Source organism: Raphanus sativus, chromosome 4 (assembly GCF_000801105.2).
Source record: "Raphanus sativus cultivar WK10039 chromosome 4, ASM80110v3, whole genome shotgun sequence".
Lineage (NCBI taxonomy): Eukaryota > Viridiplantae > Streptophyta > Magnoliopsida > Brassicales > Brassicaceae > Raphanus > Raphanus sativus.
Window position 1 is genome coordinate 38,114,317 of NC_079514.1, and position 19,121 is coordinate 38,133,437.

The following is a 19,121-nucleotide window of genomic DNA, read 5'->3' on the forward strand; positions in this document are numbered from 1 at the left end:
TTTTTTTTGCTGATTGTATTGATTTGAGTCTCGACACGACGTCGTTCAAACCTTCGCCAAACCAACCGCAGAAACCAATCTAGATGTGTTTTTAAATGAAATGTATTGCTGTCGAAGTTTAACAAGTATCAAACTTTGTGTCTGCGGTTGAGACTTGCGGCCAAAGCGGTGGAGAGGTACAAGAGAGAGACCCTACAATTACAGAACAAGTTTTGGACTCTTTCTGTGTTGGGATGTGGTCTAGTGAGCTCAAGTCACTAACTTCCACACACTATGAAGTATCTGCTAAAAACTCCATACTGCAGCTAGAGAGCTTCTTGGTTAGTTTCTCCTTTGTAGATTCATCTTAAGAAAGTGTTATAATCTTCAAAATTATCAGTCAAAGACATAAACTTTGGTTTCGCAACATGAATTATATTAGATCAATATCAGCTGCATTTCTGCAAGACTGCTTGTTTAGATGCGGCTTCATCACAACACGTAAGAAACAATACAAAACACGTTCACACAACAAAAGATAGGAACAAAGGGGAGAGACTTCGAGATTTGTCTTCTCAAAAGACTTAAATCTTTCTCTCTCTCTATATATAGTAGATATGGAAAAGAAGACTACTATGCTGACTTGGTGTAGATACGAATCCCAACTGCCAAACCGAGAATGGCAAGGGGAACGAGGAACTGGAGGATCTTGATTATGAACTCAGAGGTCTTGTCTTGGTTGTAGTGAGGCTGTTTCGGAGGTGTGTACTTGGTTTTCTTCGGGATTGTTGTCGGATCAATCTCTCCAACGTAGTATTGTTCCATCATCTCTCTTGCGCTCTCGCTATGCCCCACGTCCTCAAAATCATCCGTTGCATCCTTGCCTTTAAAAGGAGTAGAATCAAGATCAAAATGCTATGTATATCGATCAACACTAAGTGATATTGGTAGTTGCGTGTTTGTACATACCTGTTGAAGACAGGAGAACTTCATCTCCACCTGGATGGTCTTCAAGGAACTTGGTTACATTGTACACCTGCGATGTTTGCAATGGAGACACAGAGAGGAAAGTTCATAAGATTCTTGCTCCCTTTATGAATAAAACAAGACTAATAGTAACAACTTGAAACAAAATACTCCACTAGCCTCTACAGATTCATTAACAAGTTAATAACAAAACCACAATGATGGATCTTCTAAGCCAACTACTGATAGACACGTGTTAGCTATTCATTCCCAACAGAGATGTAAGAAGAAATATTTTTTTTTTACATTTCTCCATCTTCAGTTCAAGATCAGGTAAATAGATCAAAAGAGCTCAATCCTAAGCATATGTTTGGTGCTTTTAGACTCAGAAAGTGTGAGACTTCATCAGAAGCTAATCACCAAGACTTCAGATCCTTAGTTTCAGAGCTGAGAGTAAGGAGAAAGAAGAAAGAAAACCTTTGCATTGATGACGATCCAACAGTCATGAGCGTGATTGTGCTCTGAAACTTCTGAGAGAGTGAAGATCTTTGCTTCCTTCTCCCCCATTGTTTTTTTTTGCTTCTTTACCTCCCACCAAAACCTGACACTGAGATTTAAAGCTACTAACTTTATACGAAACCGAGAGGAAAGAGTTGTTGAGTGATAGGACCTTTTAAGACATCTGGTTTACTTTGGTTCGGTTTGGTTCATTTACAAGTGAATAGAAACCGGTCTACTTAAATTATTTATTTGATTTTAGAAATTTTATATTTTAAAGAAAACATTGCAAACTATTTTTCTTAACTAGACCTAGTTTAATTGTTACTATGCTATTTTGACATTTAGGTGTTTAACTAACACCAATGTTGAACCGATTGGTACATTGGTTTGGTACAGTTGCTATTCCCGGTTCGGTGGGTGGGGTAGGTGGACAGTGCAAATGTTGCGGTTGTGCTCCACTTTCGCCGTCTTCTTCATTCAAGATCGGTAGGTGAAATGATGTACAATTTTGCAAATTACTCTAAATTAAACTTGGACAGACCAATCAATTTAGAAAAGTACTAGACGTCTTTTGTAAATATTAAACTTAAAGGGACCTATAACATAATTTACAAAGTATAAATGACCCAAAGTCCAATTAACTTATACTTTCGGGGTAGTTTTTTAATATCCTGACTTGTTGGGTAAGTCTAAAATATTCGATTAAGTTTTGCATCTAACTCCCTTTTCCTTTTCCTTCTCCAACTCAAACACTTTCGAATCCAGCTGAGATTCAAGACGAGAGTTTCTTAGTTACAATTGTCGGATTTGCTTTCTTTATTTAGGGTTTTTTCGATCTCGATTAGTGTTCTTTCATCAATGGCGGCCGTTATGGTTAGTTCAGCGGGAGGGTTACTGGCAATGCTCAACGAGCCTCAGCCTTCCTTGAAGCATCACGCGCTCTCGCATCTCAACAACTTGGTCGATCGGTTCTGGCCCGAGATCTCCACCAGCGTTCCAATTATGTAACTTTTTTTTTAATTTGCCTGTTTGAGAATTAGGGTTTTTGTTTCCCAGTTCGATCTGTTTTGCTTTGTGGAGAATTCGAGTAAAGGTTGTAGATTTGGGTTAGTTGACCTCTCTTTGTTGATGGGTCTTCTCGATTTGGGTCAATTAAGCTCAAATTTATGCAGATATAATGGTTAGGTTGAGACAAAAGATAGTGTTTTTATTTGATATGACTAGCTTTAGCAAGTTTCTGTAGTGATTATTGTGGTTTGTGAATGTGTAATTGAGTTCTAACTTGTTCCTGGACATTATAATATACATTTATTTATTTTACCGATTTAGCGTAGAAACTTTTCTTACTGTAAAGTTGTAGGCTGTGCTGGCACAGGGATTAGGTTTTGTTAAATTATTAGTTGTTAGATTTCTACAGTGATTTCTTTTATATCGCTTGACTCATGAGACGTTTTTGTTTGCAGTGAGAGTTTATATGAAGATGAAGAATTCGATTTGCATCAGAGACAGCTTGCTGCGTTGTTGGTGTCTAAGGTACGTTCTACTGTTTGCTAACTTAAAATGTTGTCTGGTTAGTGGTTACAGATGGTATTTGCTGTATATATGTTAGTGGGGGGAAATGTGTAATTGTTACACTGAACGCATGATGGTCGTCTTTCCCCTTTGCTGATGATCGAATCTTGTCTCAGGTTTTCTACTACTTGGGCGAGCTTAATGATTCCTTGTCCTATGCCCTTGGAGCCGGACCCCAGTTTGATGTTTCAGAAGATACTGATTACGTTCATACGCTTCTAGGTGAGAATTGAGAATCTTGTTTCTGTGTTTACTCTTTTTCTTTGTGCTTTTTGACTAAACTCTAGCTAGGGTACTGTTGACTGCAATATGCATGTACGATAAAAACATATCAAAGTTGGATTAATTTTTTGCTCACCCAATGCCTTTGTTATGTTTTCAGCCAAAGCTATAGATGAATATGCCAGTCTCAGATCAAAGGCAGTCGAGTCGAATGATATGGTGGACATTGATCCCAGGCTGGAGGCCATTGTTGAAAGAATGCTTGAAAAGTATGTATGCCGACAATTATATTGCTCTAATCATTTTAATGCCTCAGTTATTCTTACGTATTTTTTTTTCTGCAGATGCATCACTGATGGGAAGTATCAACAGGCCATGGGCATTGCGATAGAATGCCGGAGATTGGATAAGTTGGAGGAAGCTATCACAAAGAGCGATAATGTTCAGGGGACTTTAGCATATTGCATCAATGTTTCTCATTCCTTTGTTAACCGCAGAGAGTACAGACATGAGGTAAGATAAGACTGACTTCGATTGAATAGAAAGTAGATGTTCTGATACTTCTGATTGAGTAAAACAGTATGGTTCTGCCTCATCTAGTAGATATTGTGATCATTTAGTATTGACATGTAAATCTCAGTTTGCTAGCGTTCTCCGCCTCTGAGCTGTAACTGAAGTTCTGTTCCATTTCCTGTTATGTTTATTTTGTCTAGCGTGTTTTATTTTAGTCGTGACATCCTTGTTTATTCTTTCAGGTGCTTACTTTACTTGTTAAAGTCTACCAGCAGCTGCCTTCTCTTGATTATTTGAGCATTTGTCAATGCCTCATGTTTTTGGATGAACCACAAGCTGTTGCAAGCATATTGGAGAAGCTTCTTCGCTCAGAGAGCAAGGACGATGCTTTATTAGCCTTGCAAATTGCATTTGATCTTGTAGAGAACGAGCACCAGGCCTTCCTCTTGAGTGTCAGAGATCGCCTCCCTGCTCCCAAAACACGCCCTGTAGAAACAGTCCGGGCCGTTGAAATTACTGATGCTCCAAATGAGAATCCCTCGGGGGATGTTCAGATGGCGGATGGAGCTCCAGCTCCAGCTCCAGCTCCAACTCCAACCATTGTGCACGAGACCGATCCAGTTGACGCTACATATGCTGAAAGGCTAACCAAGATTAAGGGAATTTTATCCGGGGAGACATCTATTCAGCTGACTCTTCAGTTTCTTTACAGCCACAACAAGTAAGCTACTGTTGAAGTTTGGATATCTTAAGATGAGATACTTTTTCTTCTAAATAGTTTATCTCAGGAACTAATCATATGCTTCATTGATAATATTGTTTTCCTGTAGATCGGACCTGCTGATACTGAAGACAATCAAACAGTCTGTTGAGATGCGGAACAGTGTTTGCCACAGTGCTACAATATATGCTAATGCCATCATGCATGCTGGAACTACAGTTGACACTTTTCTTAGAGAGAATTTGGTAAATTTTGACTCCCACTATAATATTGTTCTTATGTTCGAGTTTGACTGTGTGGGTTTAGTGTTTTTAACTCTACTCATTTTTTAATAATTGGCAGGATTGGCTAAGCAGGGCCACCAATTGGGCTAAGTTTAGTGCTACGGCGGGATTAGGTGTTATTCACAGAGGTCACCTGCAACAGGGTAGGTCATTGATGGCTCCATACTTGCCTCAGGGAGGAGCAGGTGGTGGTGGAAGTCCTTACTCCGAAGGAGGAGCTTTGTATGCCCTTGGCCTGATTCATGCGAACCATGGCGAGGGCATCAAACAATTCCTACGTGATAGCTTACGAAGTACCAATGTTGAGGTGATTATCTTACTTGACACAGTCTCTCAATTCCTGTCAACCATTTGTAATCCGAAAATATGGATGTAGGTCATTCAACATGGGGCTTGCTTGGGTCTTGGTTTGTCAGCTCTTGGGACAGCTGATGAAGAGATATATGATGATGTAAAAAGCGTTCTGTATACTGACAGTGCGGTTGCTGGTGAAGCTGCTGGCATCAGCATGGGTTTATTGTTGGTTGGGACTCAGACTGAAAAGGCAAGTGAGATGCTCGCTTATGCTCACGAGACACAGCATGAGAAGATTATAAGGTAATGTTTTAAGGAACTTTTTTGGTGATGAGGGTCCAACATACTCTGATTTAGTATTTCTCTAATCAGTTTCCTTGTATGCTTCTTTTAGGGGTTTGGCTCTAGGCATAGCTCTTACAGTATACGGCAGAGAAGAAGGAGCAGACACTTTGATTGAGCAGATGACTAGAGATCAAGACCCTATCATCCGTTATGGTGGCATGTACGCACTGGCACTGGCTTACAGTGGAACAGCAAACAATAAGGCAATTCGCCAATTGTTACACTTTGCTGTGTCTGATGTTAGTGATGATGTTAGAAGGACTGCCGTTCTGGCACTTGGATTTGTCTTGTACTCTGATCCAGAGCAGGTCAGTTTCAGATCCTCCCTTACTTGTTACCTCTAACTTCTGTTTCTTAGTGTTTCCATGGATCTTGTGTTTGCTTATCCTCTCACTAATAGATTTCGCCTATTGTCTTTTTTTGTAGACTCCCCGTATTGTATCATTACTTTCTGAGTCGTACAACCCACATGTTCGCTATGGAGCGGCACTTGCAGTGGGTATTTCTTGTGCAGGCACTGGCCTCAGCGAAGCAATATCCTTGTTGGAGCCACTTACATCAGATGTGGTTGACTTTGTCCGTCAAGGTGCTTTGATTGCAATGGCCATGGTGATGGTCCAAATCAGCGAAGCAAGCGATTCTCGTGTTGGAACATTCAGGTTAGTACACATCTATTTCTCTTCAGCATTGGGAGATTAGAGAATATTATTGGTAAAACTTTGAGTTTTTATATATGTTTTTTCTAGGCGCCAACTTGAGAAGATCATACTCGACAAGCACGAAGACACAATGAGCAAGATGGGAGCGATTCTGGCCTCTGGTATCCTCGATGCCGGTGGTAGGAACGTCACTATAAGATTGCTCTCTAAGACCAAACACGACAAAGTCACTGCTGTTATTGGCCTCGCTGTCTTCAGCCAGTTTTGGTACTGGTACCCTCTGATCTACTTCATCAGCTTGGCCTTCTCACCAACAGCGTTCATCGGTTTGAACTACGACCTTAAGGTCCCAAAGTTCGAGTTCATGTCACACGCTAAACCGTCTTTGTTTGAGTACCCAAAGCCCACCACAGTGCCTACAGCCAATACCGCTGCCAAACTTCCAACTGCTGTTCTCTCGACCTCAGTTAAAGCCAAAGCTAGGGCTAAGAAAGATGCAGAGCAGAAAGCTAATGCTGAAAAAGCATCTGGTGCGGAGAAGTCCGTCAATGAAAGTGGCTCTGGGAAAGGGAAAGATTCGGCTGAGAAGGAAGGTGACTCTATGCAGGTAATGTATCTAGCCTCTTCTAGTAGTTTCTGTGATTGTTTAGACGTCTAAGGTTTGCTTCTTTCTTACAATTACACGTAACTGTCAGATTGATAGCACAGTACCGGTGGAGAAGAAAGCTGCGGAGCCAGAGCCAGCGTTTGAGATTCTAGTGAACCCAGCACGAGTAGTCCCAGCCCAAGAGAAGTACATTAAGCTACTTGAAGACAGCAGATACGTACCAGTGAAGCTAGCTCCATCGGGGTTTGTTCTTCTCAAGGACTTGCGTGAACACGAGCCAGAGGTTCTCTCTCTGACGGATGCACCAACTTCAACAGCTTCTGCTGCAACTGGTGCAGCTGCTGCGGCTACACAAGGAACCACAGCCTCGGCTATGGCTGTAGATGATGAGCCACAACCTCCACAGGCCTTCGAATACGCTACCTGATTTTTTAGTTTCTTTTTAAAATTAGTGGGAATTCGTTGTTGGTATCTGTTGAAAAGACTAAAGCTAAGAGAGAAGAGACGCATTATCTTACTTTCAGCTTTTCCGTACTGCTTCTTGTCATTTGAAATTGGAACCAAGTTCAACTACTTTTTTTGTGTTCGTTTCTTGTAATGATTATTTTGAACTCTAAAAAGTTTGTCATTTCGTTTTCATATGGCTCGATCAAATATCTAACGTCTACAACACTATCAGTAGGAGACTCTGCATACATTTTAGCGGATGTTAAATCTATCAACTGAATGGAGTAGATTATTGGAAGAGTCTCTTCTTAAAGCATTTTACTCATATAGTAATAGTGTAATCCTAGATTGCTTATGTAATTATATATTAAATTAAAGATTTAAACCACTAACAAAATGACAATTAGCTTCAGGTTTCTTGTCATTTTGTAATGTTTTTCCATCAAGATTTTTTTTTTTTTTGAATTGTTTCCCTTTGTCGAGTAAAATAACCGGCAAATGTGTGTAAGAATTGGTAGAATATATATTAATGCAATAACAGGAATAAAATATAGTAAAATGGAATCGATTGATTTCTTTCATTCTTCGTCAAATTTATTATGTAAATTTTATTTTATTTTATTTTATCTATTTATTTATGGAATTGATAGAAAAACTATTTCATTCCATTTAATTTAAAATGGTAAAAAATATTTTGGAATTGATGCAATAAATCATTCTATATCATTTTATTCTAACTATTGATAATGCAGTTTTGCAATTTGGGTGGGCAGGCATCCCCCAACGATGATGTTCTAATATGTTAGTTTTGGTCTTTATTTTTAGTATTATCCATTTGTCAAAGTGTCAAAAGGTCATTTTAAAATATTTGAGTTTGAATGATTGTATCATTATAAGCTTGACGTGTTTCATTAGGTAGTAGCACTAACCATATCTATATAAATTCTCTAAAATATTAGGGACTGTGTCATTTTATATTTCAGACACATCATACATGTGGGTGTAATGCAAAAAAATATATATAAGTGTAGGAAACCATTTTAATTGATGCAAAGAGAAAACAAATTAAAGATTCATATCTCCACCAAGTGAAAGAACATTCTTTTATTTTTTCTGTAAAGCAATCTTTTTTTTTTTTGAGCAACCTGTAAAGCAATCTTATCTTTCACAAAATAGACTTTTGTTTCTCCATCTTCAATCAAGTCAATGGAGAAATTCAATCCCAAAAAGAAAAAGATTGTGAGGAAACAAGCTCCAAATCTTTTGATACACATATTACCAGTACTTGTGTTCTGTGTACTCTTTGTCCCTCACATCAACCAAACCGTAACCTATCTCTTTCTTTCCGACCAAGAAACCCAAAATATCACTCTAAAGACTCAACAAGGAGAGACAGATACTTGCGCCGGAAGGTACGTGTATACCCACAATCTTCCCAGTAGATTCAATGATGATCTCATAGAGAGTTGTGAATCATATGCCGAGTTACGCAACAAGTGTAAGTACCTAGTTAACTCTGGCTTCGGTCCACCGATCTTGGAGGATGAACATAACCACACAACAAGGGTATTAACCACCGAGACCGGTTCTTGGTACTCGACGAACCAGTTCATGCTTGAGTTTATCTTCAGAGAGAAGATGAGACACTACGAGTGTTTGACCAACGATTCCTCCCTCTCTTCAGCGATCTTTGTCCCGTTCTACGCTGGCTTCGATGTGAGACGCTTTTTGGATTACAACGTGAAGCTCAGAGACGAACTCGGTGAAGATCTTGCTCGATGGCTTAGGGAGAGACCAGAGTGGAGGAAAATGCACGGACGAGATCACTTCTTTATCACGGGACGAGTTGGTCGTGATTTCAGGAGGGCTTCTGATGAAGACTCTGATTGGGGTAACAAACTGATGCGTTTGCCTGAATTTGAGAACATGACGATGTTATCTATCGAGACAAACTCTTGTTGTAGCAACGAGTTTGCGGTTCCTTATCCAACTTACTTCCATCCTAAGACCAGAACCGAGGTTAAGACATGGCAGAGGCAAGTAAGAACGGTTCAGAGACGATACTTGTTCTCGTTTGTCGGAGCTCCAAGGCCGGAGATGGAGGAATCTGTAAGAGGAGAGGTTATAAGACAGTGCCTTGCGTCACAAGAAAGATGCAAGTTTCTTAACTGTGATACACCGAGTAAGGATTGCGGTAACCCGGTTAAGGTGATGGAAGTGTTTCAGGATTCGGTTTTCTGTTTACAACCACCAGGAGATACACCTACAAGGAGATCAACGTTTGACTCGGTTTTAGCCGGTTGTATACCGGTTTTCTTTAGCCTAGATTCGGTTCAGTACAAATGGCATTTCCCGGATGATCATACCAAGTATTCGGTTTATATTCCGGAAGAAGATGTGAGAGATGGTAAGGTTAGTATTGAGAAGCTATTGAATATGATTAGTGAAGAAGAGATCTTGAGTATGAGGAATGAGGTTGAGAAGATTATACCGAAGATAATCTATGCCAAACCGGGGGCTGTTGGACCGGAGAGGATTGAAGATGCGTTTGAAATTGCGGTGAGTAAGGTTCTTGAGAGAGTGTCATCATTATTCAAGAGTCAAGATAGTGACCCAAATCTAGGAATGACATAAATGGTTCATAATATATTCTTTCTAAAATGCATTATTTTGCTACAAATATTGAAATCTTAATTCAAAAGAATAATATAATTTTCCTACAAATAATATACAAATGGTTCACAAGAGTTATAAAATCTCTCTTTCTTCTTTTAAATTTTTTTCTTATTTATTATATATAATAATTGACTTTTGGAAGATATTTCTTTTCACAAAACCGTAAAATCATGTTTTATCCCAAAAATTATAAAATTATATTTTTCAAAATTGCAAATCCGTCGAAATTACAAAATTGAGTTTTCCACAAAAATACAAAATTAATTTTAAATATATTTATTTAAATATTATAACTTCATTATTAAAATAAAAACCATGCTTGTTTTAATCTTTTTACCTACAATGTTCAAATTTTATTATAATATAAAAAAAATGAATAACTTAACATCAAGATTTACATCTAAATGCAAATACTAAATAGAAAAATAAATAATATCTGAATATAATATCTATATGTTGTATTCAGATATTATACCTAGATGTTGCATCAAACTCAAATACAAAAACGAATACGGCCTAAAATCGAATTTACAACGTTGTCTCTTTCTCCTTCCTAAGTTACATGATTGAGATATCTAAATTTGATTACACAATAAGAACATGATTAACCGTTCGACACCGAGAAAACCGGTAGGAATAGTATTGGTTCGGCACACACAACTTTTGGTTAAATAATCATGCTTTTCCGTTAAATCGTGGATCCAACGGTCCCTACTGCTCTTTACAAAATACCCGCCCGAAAATATCCGACCCGGGAGATTCTCTCTCTCTTTCCTAAATTAAGAAAACTTCAAAAAAAAAAAAAAATTCAGAGGACGAATCAAGCCTGAGAAGCTTCTTCATCCTGCACAATTTGATTCTAACATATCGATCTTCCATTCGTTTGCCTTCTACGATTGAACCAATCATCGCCAATCGAGTCAATTCTCTTCCGATTCCGATCAGTTTAGTTAGGGGTCCGTGATTGTTCTAATCCGATTATCCATCGGGTTCCTGGTGATGAAACTCGAAGACTTGATTCCGTTGCGTAGTTTCCGAGACAGCTGTTGATGGAAAGAGAAACGGCGCCAAGTTCGTCAAGAGGCGATAGAGAAGAAGATGCGAAGGTTATCGAGTGGGAAGAATTCGACGATGAGCTCACTCGGTTATGGAGTCTCTCCTCTGCTCTGAAGTTAGCCACAGAGAAGAAGCTAACTCTTCAGCCAAAACTCGAGTCTCTTATTCAGGTTTCTTTCTCTTATACCCATGTGTTGTCCATTTTGTGAGCTTGTCTGGTTTTTGATTAGAAAGCATCAGTTTTTGGTATTGTAATAAGGAATGTGGATGAAGCTTAGCTAGAAATACATTCAAAGCTATAGCCTTTTGTTGTTGGGTCTTATTGTTATTGATGCATTGCTTAGTTAGCGTTTGAGACTTTCACCTTAAGAAGTTTCTTGTGAGGACAGAAGCTATTGGCCTTATGTTGTCTGGTATGAAAGCATTAATTTTTATTTAGTGGCGTTGTCTTAAGGCAATTTTGATGAGGACCAATTGTGTGGTCATTACACGGAAGCTATGGTCTCATTGTTATAGATGCACTACTTAGTTAGCGTTTGAGGCTTTTATTGTGATGCATCTTGCTTTTATCTCTTACTTTCTCTACTCGATGAGCTTTAATTGATTAGCCCGCGTATTAGCGGGCGGCTAAATTTCGGGCAGGTTAGTGCTGAATCATTGAGACGCACTAATGAGCTTGAAGAGATGCGTCAGCGGCTGGAAGCGAAGAAATTGATGGTGGAAAATACATCGGTTGCTTGCAAAGTTACTGAGCAGGATCTTAAAAAGAAAGAGGATGTTCTCAGTGCCGAAGTGCGGTCTTTGCTTGTTGGCGGTACAACCCTTTCCATCGCTAAAACCAAATTGCAGGTATGATCTCATTAATGCAAACAAAAATAAATCTTTTGTAGGAAGTAGTATGCGTCACTTGTACGTTTGCTATAAAGACTATGATGTTTGTCTATTTGGAATTAGTTGTTTCAAATATAAATTGCAGGTATAAAACCTCATTCAATGCAAGCTAATCTTTTTTTTTACGAAGGCAAATGAATCATATTGAGACTATGGTGTTTGGCTATTTCAAATTAGTTGTTTCCCCATGTTGTCTTGGCCTGCCCCATCGTTGGCTATGGTGTATTTTTGTGTGTGTATATTTTGCGTTTTACAATTCTTCATTAAACTGTCTCCTTGTTCTAATATTAGATGTCTGGCAAACAGATTTTTGCTGTTAGGTTCTCCATGCTCTGACCATTGGTGAATGATTGAATCGTAGATACTTTATTTAAACTTCCATTTCTTTTGCAGGAGTCAAACTGTCAACTAGAAGGAGAGAGTGGTTATGCTCATCTGAAGACTGTAACGAATAAGCTGAGAAAGAGGCAGCAGTACATGATATCTCAAGTTTCATTTATCTACCCTCTGAAGATCGAGGCTGGACCTTCGCAAGACCAAGAACTGGAGTCATTTCCAGGTGGCAGTAGATTAGGTCAGTTCTGTAGTTGCAGTTAAAAAGCTTATTATTAGAAGTAAGAAGATAGATTTTGATGAGAACGAGACCAACTCCTTTACATCTTCCAGTGCATCCCTTTTGTGCCTTTGTTGCCGTTAGTGTTTGAAAATAAGTTTTTTTTTTAGTTGCAGCATCTCACCTGCTTGACTTGTTCTTTATCTATGGCTTTAGCAGGAACTAAACCTGTGAGTCAAGGATCCGTGAAAATTTTGGGGTTACCTTTTAGTATGGCCCCGTTTACAAAGATGAGCTTCTTCACTGACAAGAAGGAAGTTCAGAAGTCAGCAACTGCCCTAGGATATGTAGCTCATGTATGTGTGTTCCGTTCTTTTTCCTCGCTTACTGATATATATGCATTAAAACTTGCTTCATACTTCATTTTTTCTGTGTGCGGCCTTATATCTGTTGGTGCATTCTATGAAACGAACCCTATTTGGATTAATAGTCTTGATAAAAAGTACTAAAGGCTTCCTGCTTTGGATTTTGCAGGCCGTCTCTCTGTTAGCTCCTTACTTGGGAGTGCCTATTCGCTATCCTTTACGCCTAGGTGGTTCCAAAACATATATACGGGACTATGCGCCTTACATTGAGCCTTCAGCTTCTGATATGCCTCCAGTTTCCACACTTTCCGAAAATGCTAAATTTGTAGAGTTCCCTCTGTTTCTGGATGGTCAAGATACAAATCGAGCTGCCTATGCTGTCTTCTTATTAAACAAGGTTAGTTAAAAGTCAGTTTTTGTTTTTGATGATGCATATTTACTTCTCCCTTCAACTAACCATAGTATCACATCACAGAACATTGAGCAACTCCTGAACTTTGTGGGAGAAAGTAGTCTTGGACCACGTCAGGTTCTAGCTAACCTCAAGGAGCTAATCCGAATCATCCAGTCTCCAGATTATATAGATTATTGATGATGATGACGACGAACTAATGATGATGATCGGATATTCAACACTGTCGTCTTCAATGTCTCTTACATCTTCTTAAGAGTGGAGGCACAAGGTCAGATTGTTTATTCGTTAGAGAAAGTTGTAGACATGGACATTCTCTCTAGGACGAGGCTCACCTCTCTTAGGTGTGATGTTATTGAAGTGGAGAATAAACAAAAGCTTAGTCTAGTTTTCTTATAAGTTCTAACAGATGTATCACTTTTTTTTTCTCTTTTTTGTATCATTTGAAATATATTTGAATTTGTACCTTATGAGCATTTTTCTTCTGAGTCGTACTGACAAGTTTCAACGCACTGTTGAGTGTTGGGATGTGTAACAACGCATGATGTTGATGACTCAAAGGCAAACAAAAAACACAAGACCAAGGGTAAAAAAGGAAAAGTAAAAAAAGAGAGAGTGATGGACCAATAGTAGTCTAGTGCGAGGATCGTCCTTTAATGCTCAAAAGCTCTCTTTTCTTTAACTTTCATCAGTTTCACACTTTTCTTTATCATCCTCTCTCTAGAACTCAAAAAACCTTCTTAGAGTAGAGATAACGTTTGTTCATTCTTTTAGTTTCCTTTTTGTGTTGACACGACAATGGTGAGCTCCTCTACGACCATCTCTGCATCTACTGCATCAAAGTCTCGATCTCCTACTCCCCAAAGGAAGATTACCCTCATGGTCAAGACCCAACAGGTCTCTCTCCTTCTCTCTGCATCTTCTCAAGGATTGCTGCCCTGAGATTTTTAGTGTTGGGTGTTCTCTTTCCTTAAATAGAAACTTCTCTTGCTCGATCTGGCTAACTTTCTTCTATGCTTTTTTGAAGTTAAAAGAATAATTGTTACAACATTTTCTTTAAAAAATTCTTGATATATTTATAAAAAAAAAGAAAATTGAAAATGCACACATGTTCTTTAACAGGATGGAAGAGAGGATGTTTATAAGATTGGTTATAATGCACATATGAAGAAACTGATGGATGCATGCTGCACCAAGAGAAACTTAGACAAAGGAACTGTCAGATTCATCTTCGGCCGTAAAGAGCTCAAGCCACGACATACTCCTGCTCAGGTTCCTTTTTTTTTGTTTTAAAATTTTCACCCTCCCCTTCCCATCTTTTTAAACCTTGTAGATTTTTACCAATTTAAGGTTAATTAATATAATTATTTACCTCAGCTGATGATGGAAGAAGGGGATATCATTGATATTCTCACCGAACAAGGTGGTGGCTAATCTCGCCGGAGCTAGGAAAGCATTTAAGGCTTTTTTTTAAATTAAAAGACCTTTTTAACTATTAAAAATTTTCATTATTAGACTTCAAATTTCTGGTTTGTAGTTGTTGTTGCATCTTAAAGTCTGAACTTTTGTTACCCAGTTGATTTTTAATTCGTATTGTCGAGGAAATTAATTACAGTATGTTTTTATCTCTATCTCTCGGTATTTGTAGTTTGATTAATTAAAATTTCAGGACAGGAATATTGATACCCGAAAAGTTTCTGTCTCTTTATCGTACAGCTCTGACTCTGTCTGGATTTTAGTTGCTCAAACTTTGACTTCTTACTTTTACTTTCATGTGGATTATGTGATTAGTTTTGCTTGAAAACATATGCTTATAAGTTAAACACCATTTTATAAGCTTTGAGGTTCATTATACATAAATATTGATCTTGTTACTAGTCAAGAAACTTCAACACTTCTTTAGCCGGTCTACCAAGTTTGTGGTTAAATTTGTAAAATGTAGAACACAAAAACGAGTTGAACAAACAGATTACAAATGAACAAAATTCTCTCAAACGATTGTAATCATAATTCATAACCAGAAAGACCTATTGCGAATTCAACGTCCACATATATATCTATACGAATGCACTATTTAAACTAATAACAAATTTTTTTTTGTTTGTTAAAGCTAACAAACAATAGCTATAATTGTAAAACTAAGTTGTTGCTGAAATTACGTAACTAAGGAACCCTCCAAAAGTACTAACTTGATTTAGCATGCACAATCAACCATTTATATAAAGCACCAACAGAAATTTCGAAATCTACAAAAAAAAATGAGTAAGAAAACTAAGTGAAAACCCATTTAATTTACTTCGTCTTAAAGATTCATGGCGACGTTGAATACGGTCGCGGTTTTATATCTCGTTCTATCAATTATTCTAGTTTCCGAGGCGATTACGATAAGCATGAAGGATGTTTCATACCCGGAAAATATTTCGAATGATGTTTCAGACAAAAAAAATAGCACTGAGGATGTTTCATACGAAAAAAATAGCACGGCGAAGGTTATAAGCTACGGTGCTATGCGTGCCAATCATGCATGGGGATGCTCTCCGAAGCACCCTCAGTTTTGTAATAAAACTCAGGCAAATCCATATACGAAAGTTTGAAACTATTAGAGATTAATTGATTACTCCAAGATAGAAATCAACGAAGAGATTACGGAATGAGAATGGAGGGGGGGGGCTATGTCTTCTTTTATATAGATTCAATTTTTTTCTTATGCTATTTAATATTCCTGTATTTAAATAATTTAACACATATAGTATCTGATGTTATATAAAAAACACATATAGTATCCTTCCATAAGAAATTGGAATTACAACTTAAATGGAAAAAATTGTAACGTGATTATCTGAAGATTACATTTGTGTAAAACTATACTATTGAAGAAAACGATAAATCATAAGCATATATATGGAATTACGTACACAATTCTATTTTATATAATATTTGTTAACATCGTGTATTTATACAGATTTAGATTCAAGTGATACATACATCCACGATGTTAACATAAACTTATAAGCTATATATATTTAAGCATTTTGTTCTATATTCATAGCAGAAAAAAATGAAGAATATAACCATGCCATAGTTAAAAGCAATATATGAGACAATTTGTACACAAACATGACCACACTCTCTTTTACGGCGCGTGCGTGTGATATTGGTACTCCAATGCTAAAACTATGTTACTATACTATATATCATATAGTATAGTCATACAAAGGATTAATTTAGTTACAAAGTTCAGTTTCATCAATTATGTGACTATAATATATGTGATTATAATATAGTATGGAATACTCGACACAAACAGATAAGATTTTCATTTATATTTATGTCCACAATGCCTAAACCCAAATTATAAACTCTAAATCCAAACAGTAAATTCCTAAATCCTACACCCAAATCGTATACCCTAAACCCAAACCCTAAATTCAAATTCTAAACCCAAACCGTAAACCATAATGGAGCTATCTAAACCCTAAACCCAAACTCTAAACCCTAAACACAAATTCTTAACCCAAACCATAGACCCAAACATAGCTACCTAAACCCTAAACCTCACTAAACCCAAACTCCAAAACTCTAAACCTAAACTGTAAACTCTTAACCCAAATCCTAAATCCAAATTGTAAAACCAAACAATTGTCCATAACTGAGCTATCTAAACCATAACTTTCAAGGTCTAAACTTTTAACCCAAACCGTAGGCCCTAAACCAAACTCTAAACACAAACTCTAAACCCTAAACCCAAACCGTAGATTCTAAACCCAAACCCGAAATTCTAAACCCAAACTCTTAACCCAAACCGTAGACTCTAACGGAGTTACCTAAATCCTAAATCCAAACTCTAAACCTTAAACCCTACACACAGTCTTGACTTTATTCCCCCTAAAGTGTGTGCACGTGTATTTCATACATCATGCAAAACGTATTATACTGTAGTATGTTTATTATGTAAATAGCATAGAAAATCTGATATATTCTATATTATCTAAAAAGGAGAAGGAGGACGAAGAGGGGAGGGTGAGGGAGAGGGGCGGAGAAGGAGGAGGAGGGAGAGGGGGAGAGTAAGGGGAGGAGGAGATGGGGAGGAGGAGGAGGAGGAGGAGGAGAAAGAACCAGGGGGGGTGGACATATGAAGAGGAAATAGAGAGGAACTATACTATTTTGATAAATAGATTTGTATTCTAAACATATTAGTAAATCATTGCTTTATATATACGTTCAAAGTAATGATATACTATTCTACTTTAATATGAATCAAATATAGTATAGTATAATTTTCGTCCGATATTTTTTTAAAAATCTGTATGAAAAATTTTAAGTTTTGGTATATGTAAAAAATATGTATATTTTTACTTAAATTATCATTCACTTGAATTATATTTGATCTAAAAATATATATATCAAATAAGATTGGGAGGGGAAGAAGAACAAAAAAGAACAAAGAAAAAAAAGCTGAAGAAAACAAAAGAAAGAGCAAGATCAAAAGGCAGAGCATAAGAATATACTTAAAGGTAAGAAATGTAATATTACATAAAATATACAGAATATTGTTGTCATGTTGTTGCTATGTATATTCCTTTAATTTTTTTTCTACTATGGATATGACTCCAAATTTCCCTATATTTAAAGTGCGATAACGTAGTCTACTTGTTACTAGTACCATATCCGCCCGGAGCTGCCAATTAAACGTTCCATTTAGTACTTTGTAATCATATGCAAATTTTAGTTTTATGTTATATAATTTGTCAACATTGTATTATAAAAATAATAAAGGTTTGTAGAACATGTATTTTCCGAAAATACAAAGCGTGGAACATTTGTTGGTGTTTGGCATAAGAGTTTTGTTCTTTTATATTAAGTTTTACTTTACATTTAATAATTTAAACTTTGTTAAATTTGGCATGTTTATATTTTTTTTTAAACATACGAAATAAATATTTTTGTTGAAGAAGAAAAGTTTAAAATGACAGATATTCAAAAACGAAGAATTATAACTGACTTTTATGAAAATTTAGATGTTTTAAAATAATTAACAATACAATGACATTCCACTTATTAATGTAAATATTTTTTTAAAAAATATCATCCATAATTCTTATATATATCATTTAATTTAATCGATTGTGCACATAAATATATTTCGTTCAATTTTGTAAACTACGGTTATAGAATTTTTTACATTTCATAAAATAGACACGAAAATATTCAAACAAGTAAATAATATATATATTAGATTCAATAAACTTATCATATCTTGGATATGATTTGGGCTTAATACGCTAAATTATTTTTTCATATTAAAATTTCTAGTATATGGACTTTAAGTTTTATTTAAATTCTACAAAAATTTAATAACTATTTCTACATAATTAACATTTTAGATATTGATTATCCAGAACATTAAAAAAATAAATCCACACAGTAATAAAGCAAGGTTCTCTCCATATGTTGACACATCAGACTTTTAGATTGCTGAGAAATCGACATGTCATTAACTGAAAAAACATTAAAAACCAGTTAGAACATTTGGTTTCTCCACGTCATTTGGTTATCTCCGTTGATGTCTAGGAGAGAAACGATGCGGAAGAAACGAAGCATCTTCTTCGCTAACTCCACATCAGAGGAAGCGTCGGCGACCGATTCGGAGACCATACAGGTTATACGAGTGACTAAGTCGATGATTGATCCCACTCCTATTCGTCGCTCTAGCCATAGCCCAGTTAGGTTTCAGTAACGGCTCCATGACAAAGCCCAGACTGTAAACGTTAAGCAGACGGAATATGATCTGGCCGCGGCTGTGGATGGTGTTGATTTCAATTTGATGGATGGGGAGTATCAAAGTCCAGTTAGCTACGGTAACCATCTTGTCTAATGCCATTAAGCGGATTAGCCTTGGAGTTAAGGCTTCGGTCATCAACACAGACAGCCTTGACTTTTTTTGCCCCTTCGTTATTGTTATATTTACTTGTCTAGAGAGGCTGGGGTTTAGAGAAATTAGGGTTTCGGTGGAATTGATCACTGCTACTGCTTGCACTCTTTTTGATTTTGACAATGG

The 19,121-nt window shown here is 36.9% G+C and overlaps 5 protein-coding genes across 6 annotated transcripts; 4 read left to right on the forward strand and 1 right to left on the reverse strand.

Moving 5' to 3' along the window:
- Nucleotides 1–393: 393 nt before the first annotated feature.
- Nucleotides 394–1,581, reverse strand: LOC108849291 (cytochrome b5). Its single transcript, XM_018622839.2, has 3 exons — nucleotides 1,423–1,581; nucleotides 949–1,015; nucleotides 394–863 (listed from the first exon to the last, which is right to left on the reverse strand). The coding sequence occupies exons 1-3, from the start codon at nucleotides 1,510–1,512 to the stop codon at nucleotides 613–615; spliced, it is 408 nt and encodes a 135-aa protein (XP_018478341.1). The 5' UTR covers nucleotides 1,513–1,581; the 3' UTR covers nucleotides 394–612.
- A 591-nt stretch (nucleotides 1,582–2,172) lies between these two features.
- On the forward strand, nucleotides 2,173–7,302 carry LOC108854600 (26S proteasome non-ATPase regulatory subunit 1 homolog A). The gene is made up of 13 exons (XM_018628204.2): nucleotides 2,173–2,450; nucleotides 2,910–2,979; nucleotides 3,135–3,240; nucleotides 3,401–3,509; nucleotides 3,585–3,753; nucleotides 3,996–4,474; nucleotides 4,584–4,719; nucleotides 4,817–5,065; nucleotides 5,135–5,355; nucleotides 5,447–5,705; nucleotides 5,824–6,056; nucleotides 6,144–6,663; nucleotides 6,752–7,302. Exons 1-13 carry the CDS (start codon nucleotides 2,305–2,307, stop codon nucleotides 7,088–7,090), a joined length of 3,036 nt encoding a protein of 1,011 aa, XP_018483706.1. The 5' UTR covers nucleotides 2,173–2,304; the 3' UTR covers nucleotides 7,091–7,302.
- Nucleotides 7,303–8,227: 925 nt separating this feature from the next.
- On the forward strand, nucleotides 8,228–9,744 carry LOC108853537 (probable xyloglucan galactosyltransferase GT13). Its single transcript, XM_018626949.2, has one exon. It carries the CDS (start codon nucleotides 8,317–8,319, stop codon nucleotides 9,742–9,744), a length of 1,428 nt encoding a protein of 475 aa, XP_018482451.1. The 5' UTR covers nucleotides 8,228–8,316.
- Nucleotides 9,745–10,553: 809 nt separating this feature from the next.
- LOC108848740 (vacuolar protein sorting 38) lies at nucleotides 10,554–13,544 on the forward strand. 2 transcript variants are annotated; one of them, XM_018622171.2, is made up of 6 exons: nucleotides 10,554–11,012; nucleotides 11,485–11,691; nucleotides 12,127–12,307; nucleotides 12,503–12,642; nucleotides 12,821–13,048; nucleotides 13,127–13,544. In XM_018622171.2, exons 1-6 carry the CDS (start codon nucleotides 10,836–10,838, stop codon nucleotides 13,241–13,243), a joined length of 1,050 nt encoding a protein of 349 aa, XP_018477673.1. In that variant the 5' UTR covers nucleotides 10,554–10,835; the 3' UTR covers nucleotides 13,244–13,544. The 2 variants fall into 2 exon arrangements, with proteins under 2 accessions (XP_018477673.1, XP_018477674.1); XM_018622172.2 differs by having other exon boundaries at nucleotides 10,558–11,012; nucleotides 12,506–12,642.
- A 136-nt stretch (nucleotides 13,545–13,680) lies between these two features.
- Nucleotides 13,681–14,756, forward strand: LOC108848741 (small ubiquitin-related modifier 5). The gene is made up of 3 exons (XM_018622174.2): nucleotides 13,681–13,960; nucleotides 14,186–14,335; nucleotides 14,441–14,756. The coding sequence occupies exons 1-3, from the start codon at nucleotides 13,862–13,864 to the stop codon at nucleotides 14,495–14,497; spliced, it is 306 nt and encodes a 101-aa protein (XP_018477676.1). The 5' UTR covers nucleotides 13,681–13,861; the 3' UTR covers nucleotides 14,498–14,756.
- The last annotated feature ends 4,365 nt before the right edge of the window (nucleotides 14,757–19,121 follow it).